Source organism: Oncorhynchus kisutch, linkage group LG10 (assembly GCF_002021735.2).
Source record: "Oncorhynchus kisutch isolate 150728-3 linkage group LG10, Okis_V2, whole genome shotgun sequence".
In the NCBI taxonomy this organism is placed as follows: domain Eukaryota; kingdom Metazoa; phylum Chordata; class Actinopteri; order Salmoniformes; family Salmonidae; genus Oncorhynchus; species Oncorhynchus kisutch.
In genome coordinates, this window is record NC_034183.2 from 21,994,329 (window position 1) to 22,014,025 (window position 19,697).

The window sequence follows — 19,697 nt, forward strand, 5'->3', positions numbered from 1 at the left end:
GAGAATGTCCCTATAAAGACAGACTGGTATACATAAAGGAAGACTGAGCATATCAGTGTGTTTAGTTTGGTGTGAACATGTTGAGGTTCAAAGATCACCTGGGTACCACTCCCTTTTCTTCAAATGTGTTTGTGGAACAGTAAGTTGGCATGGCATACATAGTATTTGTACTCTGTACCATAGGTCACGTTTAACAATTGTAAAACTATGGAAGGTGTAAACCTATGAACCGGGTGAACTGGATAACAGTATAATACAAGGAACTCAAAGACAATCTACAGTCTAGCGTTGCTTACACACTGATTATGTTCCCAATCCTACGTGGGAACATCAAGACTGTTAGACATTCTGGCAGATTGAAAGGACTTTCTCAAGATGCCTCGGTGTGCAAGGAAATACCTTCAAATTCAACACAAGCCGACAGATACCTTGATGCCTCGCTGTGCAAGGAAATACCTTCAAATTCATCACAAGCTGTCAGATACCTTGATACACAAAGCTAGTGCTATATCCAGTCCTGAATTCAATCCAAAACGTTCAAAGGAACATCAAATTCTAGACCAGCCTGACACAGTCGGTCGAAATCTAAAAACAATCGCAGTCAAATGTCAATTCAATTGAACTTTATTCTCTATCCCAGTGCAATACAGGCATAACATTGCTCAGAGTAATACAGTATAGAAGACAAAATACTTGATACCATCACCCCCACAAATAAACCAAATCAATACTTTTTATTAACCTCTGACAATCTATCCAACACCAAGATGATATGTTCTGTCTCTGACACTTTATCCCTTATGTGGTTCATAAAATAGGATACAGAGCGTAGCTTGCGATGCCACAAGCATTACTGCCATTCCGGATCATTCGCATGTAGCCACCCTCTCCCCATGCAGTACCCCAGCTGGGAAGAAAAGGAAAACATGCATACATTTATGTACAACAAATGTCTTACATATATGTATATGAAAAAGTAACCAAATTATTTTATTTTGTTAGAATGTAAACCATGTTACTCCCACCAGTGATTCACCCACCTGTTTTTGATTATCCAATAGTCTTGCCCCCCTTCAGAGCCATAGCCAACCAGCAGCACCGCATGACTGAGGTTGTTGGGGTTACAGCTTGGCTCCTCATATATTCCTGTTAGACCAATAATAGCCCTGGTTACAATTAGGCAAACTCAGACAGGGCAAATGCATTTTTAAAAACTGAATAAAAAACCTTTATCAAAGTTAATATATACAGTCATGGGAAACAAAACACTACATTTAGCTGTCCACCACTGTCAAAGAATTCTGTGAAGGCCAACCTGAACTGTAGAACATGAAGCTTGGGTGATCTGCATCCACAGCGATGGTGATTGGGCCAATGGTTGCCACAGCGTCAGCCAGGGCCTGCTCATCTCCAGAGGGTATGAACCTGTAATCAGTGATGCTGGCAACTGACTGAATGCTGTCGTAGAAACAGGGTTGGGTGTCCTAGAAATACAGAAATGTGTTTTATCCTCAGCCATTGTACTTCTTAAATCATGTTGGTATTAACATTATGTAACATTGGTGTACATGGTCAGGGATGTCCCCAGTCAGACTCTTACCACTGATGTGTAGGGGTAGGTGTCTGTGGACTGAAGCCCATTCTGAACCACATAATTATAGGCATTAGCCATCCAGGCCCCACTGCAGCCATATGTGCCGTAGGGCTTGGAGCAGTCCACAAGGTTCTGCTCACTCAAGGACACCAGTTGACCTGTCCTCTTGAACATTTGTCCCTCGATGGCACCGGTAGTGCTAAAGGCCCAGCAGGAGCCACAATAGCCCTGTGAAATCAATAGACAGCATGAATTTAAAATCACTTCCTACTTTGCACTGAAATTCTACTTACAGAATTTTTTAAAGCAAAGCCTCACCTGGTCTTTGACCTCAGTGACATAGCCCATGGCTCTGTAGTCAATGGTAACAGACCCTAACTTCTGAGCACTGGCACGGAGCTTTCGAGCTGATGCATTCTTCCCTCTTTTCTTTATTTTGCTATTTATCATGGCACCTTGCAAACGCTTGTATTCGTGCCTTGTCTACGCATTGGAGAGAGAGAAATTCCAAAGTGATTTAGTATGAAATGTATGAAGGAATCAATGAATAATGGGAAAATACTGTTTCAATACACGGCAATAAGAACAATCTCTCATAATGTATACAAATGAACAGAAGTTAGAACTTAAAAGGGAATGTTGCAGGTCTCAGTGAAAATTGCCATTAAAAAAAGTGGACCATTATAAGTAATTCACAGAAGTACCTTGGACTATAACATCCTGTACTAAAGAGAAGTGAAGATGATGATGGTCACTTACCAGGTCCCCATATTTATTCATGGCCATGGTGAACATCTTTGTCCCTCTGAGAAAACTGTTATTATTCTCATCAATCACTCTCATGTTGTCGTCCCATATGGCCTTCCTCTCAATGTCATCCCGCTTCAGGAAAGAACAGAATGAACAAACAAATAAAGTAGTTGATTATTGTTAAGGTGTGTGTCTGGGAGGGAGGGAATGACTTCCTAAATATTTACCATACATATTCATGTAGGCAGATTACTAGCCTACAGTAACTATTGGGATGTGTTTTTTTTTATACAGTATGTGTGTATGAGTATGTGTATAAAATAACATCTAACCTTCTCGTCGTAGGAAACACCGTTGCTCCTCTTCCATGTTTGCCACTCTGATGGCTCTTGCACCTCCTCGTCTGAGTCTGACGCCACGTGGAGAGGATCAGACAGGAGCAGAGAGAGCAGCACAGCTCTCCCCATGAGGCTGGCCCATTGGACTGGAAGGATGGATGATCAGAGTAAAGTGTATTATGTATTGTGTTCTGTTGTAAATTACTTTGCTGCAATTTATACCATATTAGATAGATAATTATATGGAAACTCTATAAATGCTCTGCAATTCTGAATGTCATGTTATTAAAACAATGCAATCATGTTAAGAAATTAGGCTAAATGAATGTCAATAACCTTGGACTCACCTGAAGGAAAGTTGGGCTGTCTTGTCTTCATGTTCTGAGACTAACTCTACACTCTGACCATGACTGGTCATCACCCCCTCTTTTATTGCCTGCGATGGAGGGTGTGCTCCCCTTGGGCCTGTCTGAAACCCCATCACCAACACACAAGAGGGAGGTGGCAACAGGGGACAGAAACCCTCTTATTAGACAATGTCAGGCCACAGAGTGTAAACACAGCATGTCACTATTCAAAGTAGCCCATATCGTTTTTTTGGCACTCATCACAAAAACAGCTTAGCAGTGCCAAGAAAATATGATAGCCTACTCTATATACAGCTCATCTCTAAAAACCTGCCAATTACAAGCTTACAACTAAATAGTAATCAAAACAACTTCTCCTTACACAGGCTACCTGCAATTATGCACCCTGATATTTAAGTGTTACACTCTTAGAAAAAAGGGTTCCAAAAGGGTTCCTTGGCTGTTCCCATAGGAGAACCCTTTTCGATTCCAGGTATAACCGTTTTTGGTTCTATGCGCTACCTACAGGTTATGGAAAATGTGCTCTTTTAGTATTTCTCCAGTAGGTATCCTGGAGGAGAACACCTTCAATTCTATGTCAAAGATAATAAAACAAAAACACTATAGTAAATAATAAAGTAATGTCCGCAAAAACACAACAGTAAATACTACAGTATACTATAGACACAAAAACACTACAGTAAATTCTACAGTATACAACAATCTGCAAAAACACTACATTAATTACTATAGCATATACTATAGTTTTGTTTTACTACAGTATTTATACTATAGTTAACTGTGAATACAACAGTATACTACAGTAAATACTGCAGGGAATACTATAGTAAAGTCAGCAAAAACACTACATTGAATACTATAGTATTTATACCAGTCATGGTTCTTCTCCAGTCCCAAATTTTGGCACAAACTAATAATACCTTTGAAACAGCTGCTCAACATCCAAGAATACAGGGTAGCCTGTGTCACAACACAGACACTACTATAAGATCTACTGTAAGCTTCCGAGTAGGGGAGAGCCAAAGGGGTAAATTGAGCCACCATTGTTTCTAGGAAACCATACACACAATTAACAATTTGACCGCATACTTAGGAAGAGGTCTTCATTTGTGAAAGAAGAAATCATATGGGAAAAGTGTTAAGCAAGTTAGGTCCAAAAAACTGATTTTCACCAAGTCAAATGAATTTGTTAGAGATATCATTATGCTTGCATCTAAAACAAAGTAGAAAGATCCTTTTAAGATTGTTCTATACATCAGTTGGGGTCTCAATACGCTTCAGAATGAGGTCCTAAACCTAAAGAAATATAACCACAGCTGTGTGGGCTAATACAGTGGTATAGTGGTGCCTGGAGAAATGGGTATACTCTACTTCTGCCAACAAAAAAAACATCCAAACAGCTCCACAACAATGTCTCCACATCAGGAGACATTTTTTTGGTCTGGGAAAAATCCCCCCAAAATGTGGAGGGTGTAGTTGCCATTTTATTCAGAACGTTACCTGGGGTAGATTGTTCTCCCCATACCCAGGATAAGTTGTGACAAAAATATGTCGATATCTTTGTTAGAAAAAAATACTATATTTCCCTCCACAGAGTGATGCTGAATGTCTAAAATGCCTCCATTTCCCTCACTATACCCCAATACAGTTGTATGGCCGACTTTCTGGAGTTTAGGGACATTAGGAGCAAGGACCGGCTTATGTGTAACAAAAAAACAGATATAAAATAACAGCCTATTTTTCCTCGGGATAAATAAACTACTACCTCCAAAATGAAACTGTAACAGAATCGAACTCGTTTCATTTGGTTGAACAAACGACTCCAAGAAATCGAATCAGACATAGCTGCAGCGGTCGTGACTCGTGCGCCTGTCTGCGTGTGGCTGGAGCGGCACTGCAGAGGATTTGCTGCGTGTTTTTTTCCAACAGCGCGCCGACACCCTTGGAGCAGTCAGTGTGGCAAAACGAATTACAGCCGTTATTACAGTTAAACCCATCGGGACGTTAGCAACAACAACCCATACGCAAGAAATATGAGTCACGAATGAGGTCCACAGGATGTCGTTCAAGGTAATCTCAACGTTCTCCTGCTTTTCTGCATATGTAGCTGAGTTGACTCAACTCCACTATATATAGATATCCATATTACAGGGATCTAAACTAGAGCTACAGCTACTACTGCATAGGCTACTCTAACCATGCTTGGAATGAAGAGAGAGTAGCCTAATATAATCTACTCATTACGAATGCTTACTTTCTTTGCGTACATGGTTTCTAATCTGTGCTGTTATGAATAGGCCTATGGTGAGTTATGCGCACGTAATAAATTAATACATCGCAGGGGCTTTGCGGGCAATAATAACATCGTAATGGAAATTAGATATGCTGCTTTACCTTCGTGGTCATGGTCTTCCCGGACATATGCCGCGTTCAAAACAACTGGTAACTCGGAAATAAACAAGCTCCGACTGGAAAAAAATCGATTTGAATGGTCATCCAACTCGAAATTCCAATTCGAGAACTCGGGCCACTTTCTAGAGCTCAGACTTTCAGACCTGAAGATCACTGACATCATGATTTGACCTGCATTTTTCCAAGTTTCCAGTTGTTCTGGCTAACATTAGCCACCTAACGTTAGCCAACGTTAGCAACAACACATTGGAATTCGTAACATATCATACGTTTTGGGAATTCATAACATATTGTACCTTTTTGCAATTCATAACATATTGTAGGTTTTTGAGAATTCATAACATATACGAAATATAATTTATCATAAGAAATGGATGATGGACATCCACAAATTAATACATCCATACGAAACTTAGCATGTCTCTGATAAAAAAAAAATATATAACCTTCATTTAACTGGGTTAGTCAGTTAAGAACGAATTCTTATTTAAAACCACGGACGAGATTGGGTTAAATGCCTTGTTCAGGGGCAGAATGACAAATTTATACATTGTCAGCTCAGGGATTCGATCCAGCAACTTTTCGGGAACTGGCCCAACGTTCTAACCACTAGGCTACCTGTCACATTCAGAATAATGAGATCAAGTGGCTGCGACATGACAGTTTAATTTTAGCTAGGCTAGGGTTTAAGGTTAAAGGGTTAATTAAGGTTAGGGGAAGGGTTAGCTAACATGCTAAGTAGTTGCAAAGTAGCTAAGAAAGTAGTATGTAGTTGAGCATTTGCTAAAAATGATATGGTGATGAAATTCAAACACAACTTTTGGGTTGCTAGATGTTTGCGTTTTCTCTTGTCTGTGTTAAACATACCCAGAATCATTTGCACCTACATAAGTGCGTGGGAGCTACACACAACCAGACCAGAGACCATATAACCACACCATACCCAATGCAAGAGCATAATCAACGTGTGTGTGTGTGTGTGTGTGCAAAGAGCCTCTATCCATATTGATTCTCATATTGATTGTGAACAGGAAGAGCCTGACTGCAACTCATTTAAAATGTTTTTCGCTATAACCCCCATTGTCTGACCAATACCAGCAAAGAAATTACTTGCCCATTTTTGACACCTGTGATGATACTGTAGATAGTGTATTTTAGTCTGGTTACAGGTCTGTTATCTGACACTTGTGTCTGTTCGATGTTGTATCATGTGTGTTTGTCCTACAGAAGGAGACGCCCCTGGCTAATGCTGTGTTTTGGGCAGCTCGAAAGGGGAACTTGGCCCTGCTTCAGTTACTGCTCAACAGTGGCCGTGTGGATGCCGACTGCAGAGACAGTGTACGGACGCTGCATGCCCTGGCGGCTCAGCTGCACGCTTTACCCATAAACCACCTGTGGTAGGAGAGAAAGAGAGAGCTACAACTCTTCTCTGTGTGAGTGTGTGAGTGTGTGTGTGTGTGTGTGTGTGGATGTGTGCAGGTGTATGTATGTCTCAATAATGTGTTGTAGGTCTGCTCATGTTCAGGTGCTTGCAGTTTCCATGTGTGTCACATCTAATTGTTAATTGTTGTGTGCTATTTTAAATGTAATGCTATGTCAAGTCTCCGCTGATAAGTTGAAGTATGTTTCAGCAACTTTCTTTAGAGATTAGGGAATGTGAATGATTGGGTGGAGCATCAGACAAGAGGTGGTACTTTGTACGGCTGTGTGTGCAATTATATTGTCTGGAGGAGAATCAAAACACAAAACAAAACAAAAACAAAAAAATCTATACCTCCAGGTTTCTTTCATGTGCAGTTTGAATGACATGTAAGACAATGATCTGACTGAACTGAGGTGTTGATTGATTGTGATCCCTCGATCTCTTTCCAGTTTCGCACCACAGCCCTGATGGTGGCGTCCTACAATGGCCACAGTGACTGTGCCAGGGAGCTGATCATGCAGGGAGCTGACATTAACCTGCAGAGAGAGGTAAAGTATACTCCCACTTTAGTACACCTTGGTGTCATTAGAAGAAACACCTTGGTGTTAGTGCTGCTCCTTGATAAACTGCAACCATCTGCTTTTCTGTAGTACAGCGTCTGAAATTAGCGTTGCAGTATTGATGTTGCTTTGAGACTAATGTGGTTAAAGTAGAAACAATAAGCATTAAAGATGTTTGAAGCGTTGAGAAAATGTGTATGTCCTTTTTAAGGTCTTTCTGACATTGAATGCATGTTTCCACCCTCAGACAGGCTCCACTGCCCTCTTCTTCGCTTCCCAGCAGGGACACAATGAAGTAGTAAAGCTCCTCTTTGAATTTGGTGCCTCAACTGAATTCCAGACAAAGGTATGCCTTGTCACCTACATAGAGAGAGAGAGAGAACATCACAGGGAGGCAGGCAAAATATGCTGACGGCAGTGATCCAGTGTTGGATGTCTGCTGTGTATAGTCATATTCTATGTGCCAGTCACTGCGGGATATGTTGCTAATCTGTGTTCTCATGGTTTGGCAGGACGGTGGCACAGCCCTCTCTGCAGCCTGTCAGTATGGCCACTCTAAGGTGGTAGACACTCTTTTGAAGAATGGAGCCAATGTTCATGACCAGCTGCATGTGAGCATCCCTAACACCTATCTCATCTCACTATGTCTGTCCTTTTCCCACACTCCTGCAGAGCCTCACAGTGTCCAATGCTGTATTCCACAACACACCAAAATCCCACTGGAAGACCCTCTCAGGTTACCGCTGAGTCAGACATGAGATGTATTTTGTTTGATGCAACACACAGAAGGGATTGGATTACTCAGTGTAACTATGTTACATGTTTGTATGAAAACAATACAGTAAGGCTTACATTCATTTCGACAGAGTGATTCTCTGCTCACTACTAGTTATGATATTGGTGATTGACAATAGTGTTTTTTGCATCATTAAAACATCAGCCTCTTTCTCTCCTTTCTATAAGATCCAGTGTACCCACAACAGTGCCATTATATGTGTTACTATTCATGAACAAGCCATACATTGCATAACTTTGTCATGCAGTTGCTTTGCTGATGTGACATGTTTCTAACATCATGTTTCAGGATGGTGCCACCCCACTCTTCCTTGCTTCCCAGGAGGGTCATGTGACTGTCATACGTCAACTGCTGTCATCTGGAGCCAAAGTTAACCACCCTAGGGAGGTGAGGCCACTCCCCCCAAACAATAATAGAGGACCTCAATAGAGGGACTGACTTCTTCATCTCTCTTCTCACCCTCTTCCTCCTTGTATTTTGTTTCCATTTTCTTTTTCTCACCCCCCTTCCTCACTATCCCTCCTCTCCAGGATGGCACAGCCCCCCTGTGGATGGCAGCCCAGATGGGACACAGTGAAGTAGTGAAGGTTTTACTTCTGCGTGGGGCAGATCGGGATGCTGACAGAAAAGTATGTTGTCCTTTAGCAACCCAGTGGGTACACAGTGGGTTGACAAAGACAAGATGATTGTCTTCCATCAATATATTCAATCAAGTCATTTATTGAAATGCATTTCTTTGTGTTAGGCATATTATATATTGAATGGGGAATTAAAATGTTAATGTATCATGTTTCTTTTGATCTTATTGAAGGACGGGTCAACTGCATTATTCAAGGCAGCTTTCAAAGGACACAACAGTGTCATTGAGGAGCTCCTCAAGTTTTCCCCTTCAATGGGCCTTCTCAGGGTAAGATATCTAGGCAGTGATGCTTTCTCTTTGCCGTCTCCTGTCTCTGGCCATGACCCAGAGGAGTAGTTTTTATTCAGAAGTATATTGTGAAACATTGTATTGTAAAACATTATCAGTGTTTTAGTGATAAGAACCAGCCGTTAGTTAAGTGGCTTCACCATTCCATTTCTCCAGAATGGTTCCACAGTCCTCCACGCTGCTGTCATGGGTGGCAATCATAAAAGTGTAAACCTTCTGCTCGGGGCCAATGCAGACCCCACACTACCCAACAAGGTAAATCACTGCAGTGTGTACAGGGGAGAAGAAGCAAAGCAGAGGAGAAGGATGCATTTTAGGACGTTGCTCTGGTTGATTATTTTTTCATGACTGGTTTTGTTTTCTTTGCAGAACAATGAACTGCCAGCAGATCTTACAAAGAGTGATCGCATCCTGAGTGCTCTGCGACCACAAATCTTAAATGGAAGTAGTTGATGACAATCCTAGTTCCCACCTTAGACCATGGTTGTTTTATGGAGAGAAATGCACTGAGGGCTCCGAACAACAGAGAACAAACAAACAGGATTCAGTCACACTACAATACTTATATGGTGCTTGCTTTCAATTGCAGCTTCAGAAAATACAATGCTATTTGGAGTAAACGTAACTGGACATATCAATATGTAGCCTACTACCAAAATGCATCCGTTTGTGGCTAGAGTTATTTTGCCATGTATATCCTTTTGTTTGAGGTGTTGTTCTAACTTTGCTGTATAGTTTTAGTTTCTAAAATATTGTATCCTGGTGCTGTGATATTTCTAAATATTTTGCATTTTTTTATTTCTGCAATTTTAGTAAATGCAATACTGTACATTGGGTTAAATAAAATATGAATGTGGAAGATAAAACAACATTTCTCCTGTGACCAAGTCAATAACATGTGCTATAATAACAAGTCACTAGAGGTCAGTGTACTTACCGTTGGTACCAATGATCTATATAAACTCTGGATATTTAGATGCTGGGTTTGGCCATTGAGAGACTTTGAAGCCACCGGTCGGCCATATTGGCACTCTCCAGTAGGAGCAGTCCTCCATAGCAATGAATGGAATTCTACGGTATTTCAATTTAATGTATCAAGGACAAAATTACATGTATTTAAGCATTTTTTGTTGTAGTGGGGACAGTAACATTAGTGATCTCAAAAATTATACAACCAATGTTTTTAGATATTTTAAATGTTTATGTTTAGCTCACATAATATAATTTAAAAGTATGCATTAAGGTATCTGTAATAGAGTAAATGTGGCGGAAACGAATGTAGACGTTAATTCATGCATTTATATAGCTTCCCCCAATAAATTACCACAGTGGGGAGTGCCAAGATGGAGGCACGGTGGCTTCAACACAGCGCCCTTTAATAGTCATCTAGTGTATATATAAATCACCAAGAAACTGAATCCATGCAAATGTGTCTGATGCTCTTTGTCTGACCTCATTTATCGCATATGCAATGCACATAGATTTTAAGAATAGGTTGTGAAATTGACCGCAGTAAATTGACAACGATAGGTCAGAAAAAGCTCTTGTCTCTTTTTGTGTTGATGTCACGTGTAAACCATAGGCGGAAGTGACACTCGACATCTTGATGCGGAAGAGATTCCGAAGAATTAAAGAACTGTCACCAAAATGACAACAAAACACTAACCAGAGCTAATAACGTCGTATTATAGCTATTGCACGTTGATTTACTGAGACGAGTGAAATTCTACGGTGGGTTATTTTTACCATCGTACGTAACCAGCACCCATGGCTAATAACAATTTACAGGTGAGTGAATCTCCAGCCAGACACAAAATAAATAAGTTAGCTAACTACTGTAGCTAACACAGGATTGTATCGTTAGTCTACTGTGGGTTCATATGGCGTTATTATACGTTTGTCTAGTTAATGTCTCTCTTGACCCAAAGTATTTAATGAATTCGCATCAACTAAGTGTGTATGATTTCTGATTTTCCATTTACAAATGCCATTTTGACATACCTTTGTGACATCTTGCGGAACAAGATCATAGCGTCATGCTAATGCCCTACCCTCTCTTGTTATGGTTCTTCTTTAACATAGCCCCGCAAGATCATGACGTCATGCTAATGCTCGACCCTCTGTTGTTATGGTTCTTCTTTAACATAGCCCATGCATTGTGTTACAGAAAGCAATAGATCTTGCAAGCAAGGCTGCAGAAGAGGATAAGGCTAAAAACTACGAGGAAGCTCTCCGGTTGTACCAGCATTCCATTCAATACTTCCTTCATGTTGTTAAATGTGAGTTGTCTCTTATCTCAGTTCAACTTCCTGTTACTTGTTTTTTTAAGTTCTTAATTTGCATTTATACTGCAAACACAGAACATCTACATAGGCTACTTTGTTTTTCTGTTCCCTTTACTGATTTACTGATATATGTGTGACTGACATGATTATGAACTGTGCACCTTTGACCTCAGAGTTTGGAATGAACTTTAAATGACCCCATTAGGAGCTATGGATCAACATGAACAATTTGTTCAGGAAACAACTTTAACAGTTTTGTTTCACTTTCACATTGAATGACCCACGTGTGAAGATTACCCAGCCTTGGACATAATGTGATGCCAACCTGTTACATTTCCTCTCCCTGCAGATGAGGCCCAGGGAGACAAGGCCAAGCAGAGCATCAGGGCAAAGTGTGCAGAGTACCTGGACCGAGCAGAGAAGCTGAAGGAATACTTGAAGAAGAAGGATAAGGCCCCTCCAGCCAAGCCTGTCAAGGAGTCCGGCTCTGATGACAAAGGGTGAGTGAGCATAAGAAATCCTGAGATGTGTTATAATCCTTACCAATCCTTCATTCTGATCTGATTCTTGGTTCTTTTGAAATGTGTTTATACTTTTTATGTGGCATAAAGGTGGGCCTCCTTATCAGTACAGTGATCTCAAACTACTTTGTTTTTTCTTTTGCAGGAATGACAGTGATGAAGGTGAAGGTGACCCAGAGAAAAAGAAGTTTAAAAATCAACTCTCAGGTGAGTTATATCATCAGCTACTTCACTTTTCTGCATTTTTAGTGTGGCTCATACAAAGCTTTTATGCAGTCTTGCAGTATTTGATTTGAATGATAAAAAGCGATATTTGCTGTCAGGGGTGTGAACATTTAAATTAAATTGGGATCGTTAATGTTTACAAAAATCCTAAACCGAAATAATGATGTTCACAGTGCAGTTATCACAAAACTACCACTAACAGGTCCCAATCATCATCAATAAGGGAAAAATTGAAATTAAACGACTACTTAACCCAACAATGCTGTAAAGTTAGTAGGAGGAGAAATGCTTCTTTCAAATTATTTCCCACAGATATAAAGGGCTCCACACATCAGAGAGTGAGACAGGGAAGCGACAGCAGCGAAGTCCTTTATGGCAATACTTTAAGAAGTTAAATGAGAAGGTGGTAAATTGAGCTAGTGCAGAGGCAGAACAGGAGCAATGCTAAAACATCTGAAAGGGAGACACCATGACCGTGAGCCCCAACCCATTGCTGGCAACAGCGCAGGCCCCCAACAACAGACATTAAACAGGCTCTTCACACGAAAGAAGTGCGATAAGGGATGGAGTGAGAAAATCACAGCGCTGATTACAGAAGTCATTGCAGCTGATATGCAGGCATGGTTAAGGGTAGAGAATGCCGGTTGCAATGTCCTAATGGCATATCTAGAACCAGACTACAAGAGTACAAATTGTACAGTGAAATTGTAAAAAAAACAAAATTGTACAGAAATTGTACAATGATTGCTCTGGAAGTACAACGGTTGAGATCTCAAACACCATACGTGGTGTTAACAACAGATTGTTGGATTTCTATGAACACGCTGTCATACATCACCGCAACGAGCCATCACATTGATGAGAAGTGGGACATGAAGTCCCATGTACTAACCACTTAGGACATGGAGGACAGGCACACCCCAGAGAACCTAAAGATGGCATTAACTACATTCGTTGCTGAGTGTGTGGGGGACAGCAGTAAGGTGAGCGCCATTTGGTAGCCATGACTGCGGTAGTTTGAACTGCATTGCCACCTAGCGGTCAGACGCAGGACCATGTCTGCATTGTGAATTCGCATGTCTTTTTTTGTGTGTATTTTTCTCTCTCTGTTGAAGCAGAAAAAAATTGCACTTTAAACGTTAAGAACATTTTAACATTTGTTACATCCCCATTTGCCGTACTACATTTCACCGACTTCTATCTATGTTACAGGGGCCATCGTCATGGAAAAGCCAAACATCAAGTGGAATGATGTAGCTGGGCTTGAGGGTGCAAAGGAGGCCCTTAAAGAAGCTGTCATCTTGCCCATCAAATTCCCTCACCTCTTCACCGGTATGAATAATAGAATTCAAGAAACACATAACATTCTAGATATTAACAGATGTATTGTGACTTGCAACAGTGCATCTGACGAGTAAATCGTTTTCAATAAAGAATACCTAAGTATATTTGTCTTTGGTGTCCAGGAAAGCGAACTCCATGGAGAGGGATCCTGCTGTTTGGCCCTCCTGGTACAGGGAAGTCTTATCTGGCCAAGGCTGTGGCTACAGAAGCCAACAACTCTACCTTCTTCTCTATCTCCTCCTCTGACCTGGTGTCCAAGTGGCTGGGGGAGAGTGAAAAGTGAGTGATTGGGCAAGGAGGGTTGGCAGGTTGCTATGCAATCAAATCAATATACTATTTGAAAGGATATTTCTCATTCATCCCTATCTCTCTCCTTCTCCTCTGTATTCTTCTCCCACACTGTCCTTTGGTCTCATATTCACTCTCCACAACTCTTTCTATCTTCAGGTTGGTGAAGAACCTGTTCAGCCTGGCCAGGGAGAACAGGCCCTCCATCATCTTCATCGACGAGATAGACTCTCTGTGTGGCTCCAGGAGTGAGAACGAGAGTGAAGCAGCCCGCCGCATCAAGACTGAGTTCCTGGTCCAGATGCAGGGTGAGAGAGCCAGCCACTGGGCTGACAGACTGTACAGTTTACACAAGCCTGTCCTCAGATCCTGATTACCTTGTACCTTGAGTATTGACACAACTGCTTTGGCCACTATGTCGTTTGGCACTGAACCTTTTTGTTGGTACGGTGTCACCAGAACAACTAAACAACCATTTTTCTTGACAGATTTTAGCTTTCCTTTTGACTGAATCAGCTGTATATTTAAATAATTCTCTCTCTTCTCTGAGGTGTTGGAAATGACAATGAGGGAGTCCTGGTTCTTGGAGCCACAAACATCCCCTGGACACTGGACTCTGCTATTAGGAGAAGGTCAGTGTATATTTATCCTCTGATGATCTCAAGTCCTTTATCTTATTGTGAAGATGTATTATTCACCATTTTTGGACCAAGTGACTCTTATTAAACAGATTGTTAAACATTAGAAATAAATAATGGGATGACCCTTGCTGTATCTCCATATAAACATTCCCATATCAGATATCACAACTGTCGTGTTTCTGTGCCTCAGGTTTGAGAAGCGGATCTATATCCCTCTGCCTGAGGGGCACGCCCGCTCCTTCATGTTCAAGCTGCATCTGGGCTCCACCCCCAATGAGCTCACTGAATCAGACTATGTGACCCTGGGTAAGAAGACGGAAGGCTACTCTGGAGCAGACATCAGCGTCATCGTAAGGGACGCCCTCATGCAGCCAGTCAGGAAGGTGCAGTCGGCCACTCACTTCAAACGGGTATGTGACATTCAAACAGGGACAGGGCTCACCTTGGTGCAGTGAATCTTAATTCATCTAATTTTCCTCATCTGATAGTTGTAAAGGAAGCATTGAGTCATATGAATACTCTGTCAATGAAACATCAGTTATCACAAATCCATGTACCATTTTTGCCCATGCGTTCTTCTTCATACACACAGGTCCAAGGGTCATCATGGAACCATCCCAACCTCGTGGTAGACGATCTCCTGACCCCATGCTCACCAGGAGATCCAGACGCCATAGAGATGACCTGGATGGATGTTAATGGGGAGAAACTCATGGAGCCCATTGTTTGCATGGTGAGAAGAACCCCAAAAACATAGATATTTTAGATTTTGAACATGAGGGAGCAAGTATGTGATGCTAACTGACCATTGTGATGTGCTGTTCACAGGCTGATATGCTGAGGTCACTGCACAACACCAAGCCAACTGTGAACGAGCAGGACTTGGACAAACTCAAGAAGTTCACAGAGGACTTTGGTCAGGAAGGCTAATACTCAACCAAATAATGCGAACACAACTTTCCTTTCTCATATCCTTTTTCTTCACTGGTTCTCAGGCCTGCATTTGCTACTCTACTTTCTCTCCACAAGTAGCAAAGGGGCTTCATGTTTCATGTATGTTAATTTGTTGACTTACTTTGTTAGTTGCCAATACATACCCATAATAGTGTACCCATAGTATACAACTTTTCTTTTTACAAACATAGATTGGTTGAAGATGGTGATGGTCTCAAATAATATGGATTCATGAAAAGTATTTATAATGTATGCTTTAAAACACTAAAGTGTCTGTTTTGGCCTTGATGGCATCAAACAAGCAATGCATGCAATTGTGCATTACAATAACTCCTCCAAAAGTCCTTTACTCCTTGAAGTGCATCTATGGTTTGACAAGATAGATGAGGATTGCCTGTTTTGTTGTACTGTAATGTGTTTGGACATTGTTTACCCATGTTTTTTTCTTTGTAATTCATTTTTCTTACCAAGAAGGGCTACATCTGTAATTTTGACTCTGCGTTGATGGAGCAGCACTCATTGAAGAGGACCATATCATGATTAACTACCAGCAACTTTAATGATTACAATTTTCTTTCATCAGTTTTTATGTAGAGTATTTTCATATTGTTTTTCTGTACGCTGTTTTTGAAAGAAGATGTTAGACTGAGTGCCTTGCTGGTCAAAAGAAAGTAAAAGTACTTTGGAATGGGTTGGTGGGGGTATGTTATAATGTAATAAAACCCAATGATTATTGATCTTCAAGGGAAATCAGTAATAGAGTGAGCAATAATCCTTTGTAAAGTGTTTTTGACCCCTTAAATTGTACTTCCCACATCTTTGCAGACTTCAAATGTTTTGTACAAGTTGTGCCTTGAAGAAGAATCTATGTGCAGTGCAATTGGAAAGTATTCAGACCCCTTGATTTTGTTAGCCTTATTCTAAAATTGATAAAATATTTTTTTTCTCATCAATCTACACACAATACTCCATAATGACAAAGTGAAAACTGGTTTTTAGACATTTTTGCAAATGTATTACAAATAAAAAACAGATACCTTATTTACATAAGTATTCAGACCCTTTGCTATGAGACTTGAAATTGAGCTCAGGTGCATCCTGTTTCCATTAATCATCCTTGAGATGTTTTTACAACTTGATTGGAGTCAACCTGTGGTAAAGTCAATTGATTGGACATGATTTTGAAAGGCACATTTTGAAAAGGCACCTGTTGACAGTATGTCAGCAAAAACCAAGCCATGAGGTCAAAGGATTAGTCCGTAGAGCTCCGAGACAGGATTGTGTCGAGGCACACATCTGGGCAAGCGTACCAAAAAATGTCTGCAGCATTGAAGGTCCCCAAAAACACAGTGGCCTGCATCATTCTTAAATAGAAGAAGGAACACCAAGACTCTTCCTAGAGCTGGCCAAACTGAGCAATCGGGGGAGAAGGGTCTTGGTCAGGGAGGTGACCAACTACACGAAAGTCACGCTGACAGAGCTCCAGAGTTCCTCTGTGGAGATGGGAGAACCAGAAGGACAACCATCTCTGCAGCACTCCACCAATCAGGCCTTTATGGTAGAGTGACCAGATGGAAGCCACTCCTCAGTAAAAGCCACATGACAGACTGCTTGGAGTTTGCCAAATGGCACCTAAAAACTCTCAGAACAATATGAACAAGATTGAACACTTTGGCCTGAATGCCAAGCATCACGTCTGGAGGAAACCTGGCACCATCCCTACAGTGAAGCATGGTGGTGCCAGCATCATGCTGTGGGGATGTTTTTCAGTGGCAGGGACTGGGAGACTAGTCAGGATCGAGGGAAAGATGAACGGAGCAAAGTACAGAGGGATCCTTGATGAAAACCTGCTCCAGAGTGCTTAGGACCTCAGACTGGGGCAAAGGTTCACCTTCCAACAGGACAACGACCCTAAGCACACAACCAAGACAACGCAGCAGTGGATTCGGGACAAGTCTCTGAATGTCCTTGAGTGGCCCAGCCAGAGCCCAGACTTGAACCCAATCGAAAATATTTGGAGAGACCTGAAAATAGCTGTGCCGCGACACTCAACATCCAACCTGATAGAACTTGAGAGGATCTGCAGAGAAGAATGAGAGAAACTCTCCAAATACAGATGCGCCAAGCTTGTAGCATCATACCCAAGAAGACTCAAGGCTGTAATCGCTGCCAAAGGTGCTTCAACAAAGTAATGAGTAAAGGATCTGAATACTTATGTAAATTAGATATTTTAATTTATTATTTTAATACATTTCTTTGTCATCATGGGGTATTGTGTGTAGATTGAAAAAGTCAAGGGGTCTGAATACTTTCCAATTGCACTGTATATCCTCTCACTTTCCACTATAGCCAATGAAACTTCAGATACCCTATTAAAAAAAGACACATATTCAGATAGTTCCTTACTTGGTAATGATTATATACAGCTGTGTTTCTATAACTTCAGACTTTTCTTTCTTAGAAAAAAATGTATAAACCTCAATGTACAGTAGTAGTCTTTTATTTTCTCATTTGAGCAGTTTACATATTGTCTGGTCACTGGGGTGAGGTGAATAGCATTGAACAATGCTAAGAAGGGAGGTGTTTGTCTTCATAAAAAAGAACGAACTATCATTATGTATTCTTTTGGCAATACTGTTAACATGTATGACTGTGGGTTTTACTATAATTATGTATTCAAGAGTATTTTCTGGGATTTTCCAGAGGAATCCAGTTTGTTGTGTTCTGATCTTGAACATATATGTACATAAAACTATTACTTACTGAAATGACTGATGTTTGGTTTTACTTTACTTATCTTTGGATGTATGTATATTTATATATATACACTACCGGTCAAAAGTTTTAGAACACCTACTCATTCAAGGGTTTTTCTTTATTTTACAATTTTCTACATTGTAGAATAATAGTGAAGACATCAACACTATGAAATAACACACATGGAATCATGTAGTAACCAAAAAAGTGATAAACAAATCAAAATATATTTTAGATTCTTCAAAGTAACCACCTTTGGCTTTGATGACAGCTTTGCACACTCTTGGCATTCTCTCAACCAACTTCATGAGGAATGCTTTTCCAATAGTCTTTAAGGAGTTCCCACATATGCTGAGCACTTGTTGGCTGCTTTTCCTTCACAATGCGGTCCAACTCATCCCAAACTATCTCAATTGGGTTGAGGTCGGGTGATTGTGTAGGCCAGGTCATCTGATGCAGTACTCCATCACTCTCCTTGGTCAGAGAGCCCTTACACAGCCTGGAGGTGTGTTTGGGGTCATTGTCCTGTTGAAAAACAAATGACAGTCCCACTTAGTGCAAACCAGATAGGATAGCCTATCGCTGCAGAATGATGTGGTAGCCATGCTTATTAAGTGTGCCTTGAATTCTAAATAAATCAGTGTCACCAGTAAAGCACCCCCACACATCATACCTCCTCCATGCTTCACAGTGGGAATCACACATGCGGAGATCATATTCGTTCACCTACTCTTGAGTCTCACAAAGACACGGTGGTTGGAACCAAAAATATCAAATTTGGACTAATCAGACCAAAGGACAGATTTCCACCGGTCAAATGTCCATTGCTTGGCCCAAGCAAATCTCTTATTTGTGTACTTTAGTAGTGGTTTCTTTGCAGCAATTCAACCATGAAGGCCTGATTCACGCAGTCTCCTCTGAACAGTTGATGTTGAGATGTGTCTGTTACTTGACCTCTGAAACATTTATTTTGGCTACAATCTGAGGTGCAGTTAACTCTAATGAACTTATCCTCTGCAGCAGAGGTAACTCTGGGTCTTCCTTTCCTGTGATGGTCCTAATGAGAGCCAGTTTCATCAGCGCTTGATGGTTTTTGTGACTGCACTTGAAAAAACTTTAAAAGTTCTTGAAATTTTCTGGATTGACTGACTGTCATGTCTTAAAGTAATGATGAACTGTTGTTTCTCTTTGCTTATTTGAGCTGTTCCTGCCCTAATATGAACTTGGTATTTTGCCAAATAGGGCTGTATTCTATATACCACCCCAAACTTGTCACAACACAACCGATTGGCTCAAATGCATTAAGTAAAGAAATTCCACAAATTAACATTTAACAAGGCACACCTGTTACTTGAAACGCATTCCAGGTGAATACCTCATTAAGCTGGTTGAGAGAATGCCAAGTGTGCAAACCTGTCATCAAGGCAAAGGGTGGCTACTTTGAAGAATATCAAATATCAAATATATTTTGGTTGGTTTAACACTTTTTGGTTACTACATGATTCCATGTGTT

General features: G+C 40.8%; 3 protein-coding genes across 5 annotated transcripts; 2 read left to right on the top strand and 1 right to left on the bottom strand.

Annotated features, from left to right (window-relative positions):
- Positions 1 to 608: 608 nt before the first annotated feature.
- Positions 609 to 3,325, bottom strand: cts12 (cathepsin 12). The gene is made up of 8 exons (XM_020492593.2): positions 3,030 to 3,325; positions 2,677 to 2,828; positions 2,354 to 2,476; positions 1,913 to 2,077; positions 1,601 to 1,822; positions 1,316 to 1,484; positions 1,041 to 1,146; positions 609 to 907 (listed from the first exon to the last, which is right to left on the bottom strand). Exons 1-8 carry the CDS (start codon positions 3,058 to 3,060, stop codon positions 808 to 810), a joined length of 1,068 nt encoding a protein of 355 aa, XP_020348182.1. The 5' UTR covers positions 3,061 to 3,325; the 3' UTR covers positions 609 to 807.
- A 1,567-nt stretch (positions 3,326 to 4,892) lies between these two features.
- Positions 4,893 to 10,050, top strand: LOC109897919 (ankyrin repeat domain-containing protein 29). Of its 3 annotated transcripts, none has more exons than XM_020492594.2 (10): positions 4,893 to 5,120; positions 6,690 to 6,800; positions 7,335 to 7,433; positions 7,693 to 7,791; positions 7,958 to 8,056; positions 8,530 to 8,628; positions 8,772 to 8,870; positions 9,053 to 9,148; positions 9,326 to 9,424; positions 9,539 to 10,050. In XM_020492594.2, exons 1-10 carry the CDS (start codon positions 5,109 to 5,111, stop codon positions 9,620 to 9,622), a joined length of 897 nt encoding a protein of 298 aa, XP_020348183.1. In that variant the 5' UTR covers positions 4,893 to 5,108; the 3' UTR covers positions 9,623 to 10,050. The 3 variants fall into 3 exon arrangements, with proteins under 3 accessions (XP_020348183.1, XP_031689188.1, XP_020348185.1); XM_031833328.1 differs by having other exon boundaries at positions 4,895 to 5,120; positions 6,690 to 6,895; positions 9,539 to 10,049; XM_020492596.2 differs by having other exon boundaries at positions 4,895 to 5,120; positions 6,690 to 6,859; positions 9,539 to 10,049.
- A 701-nt stretch (positions 10,051 to 10,751) lies between these two features.
- Positions 10,752 to 18,198, top strand: LOC109897920 (vacuolar protein sorting-associated protein 4B-like). Its single transcript, XM_020492597.2, has 11 exons — positions 10,752 to 10,957; positions 11,337 to 11,448; positions 11,804 to 11,954; positions 12,121 to 12,182; positions 13,413 to 13,532; positions 13,667 to 13,823; positions 13,992 to 14,140; positions 14,383 to 14,464; positions 14,664 to 14,883; positions 15,066 to 15,206; positions 15,302 to 18,198. The coding sequence occupies exons 1-11, from the start codon at positions 10,937 to 10,939 to the stop codon at positions 15,401 to 15,403; spliced, it is 1,317 nt and encodes a 438-aa protein (XP_020348186.1). The 5' UTR covers positions 10,752 to 10,936; the 3' UTR covers positions 15,404 to 18,198.
- The last annotated feature ends 1,499 nt before the right edge of the window (positions 18,199 to 19,697 follow it).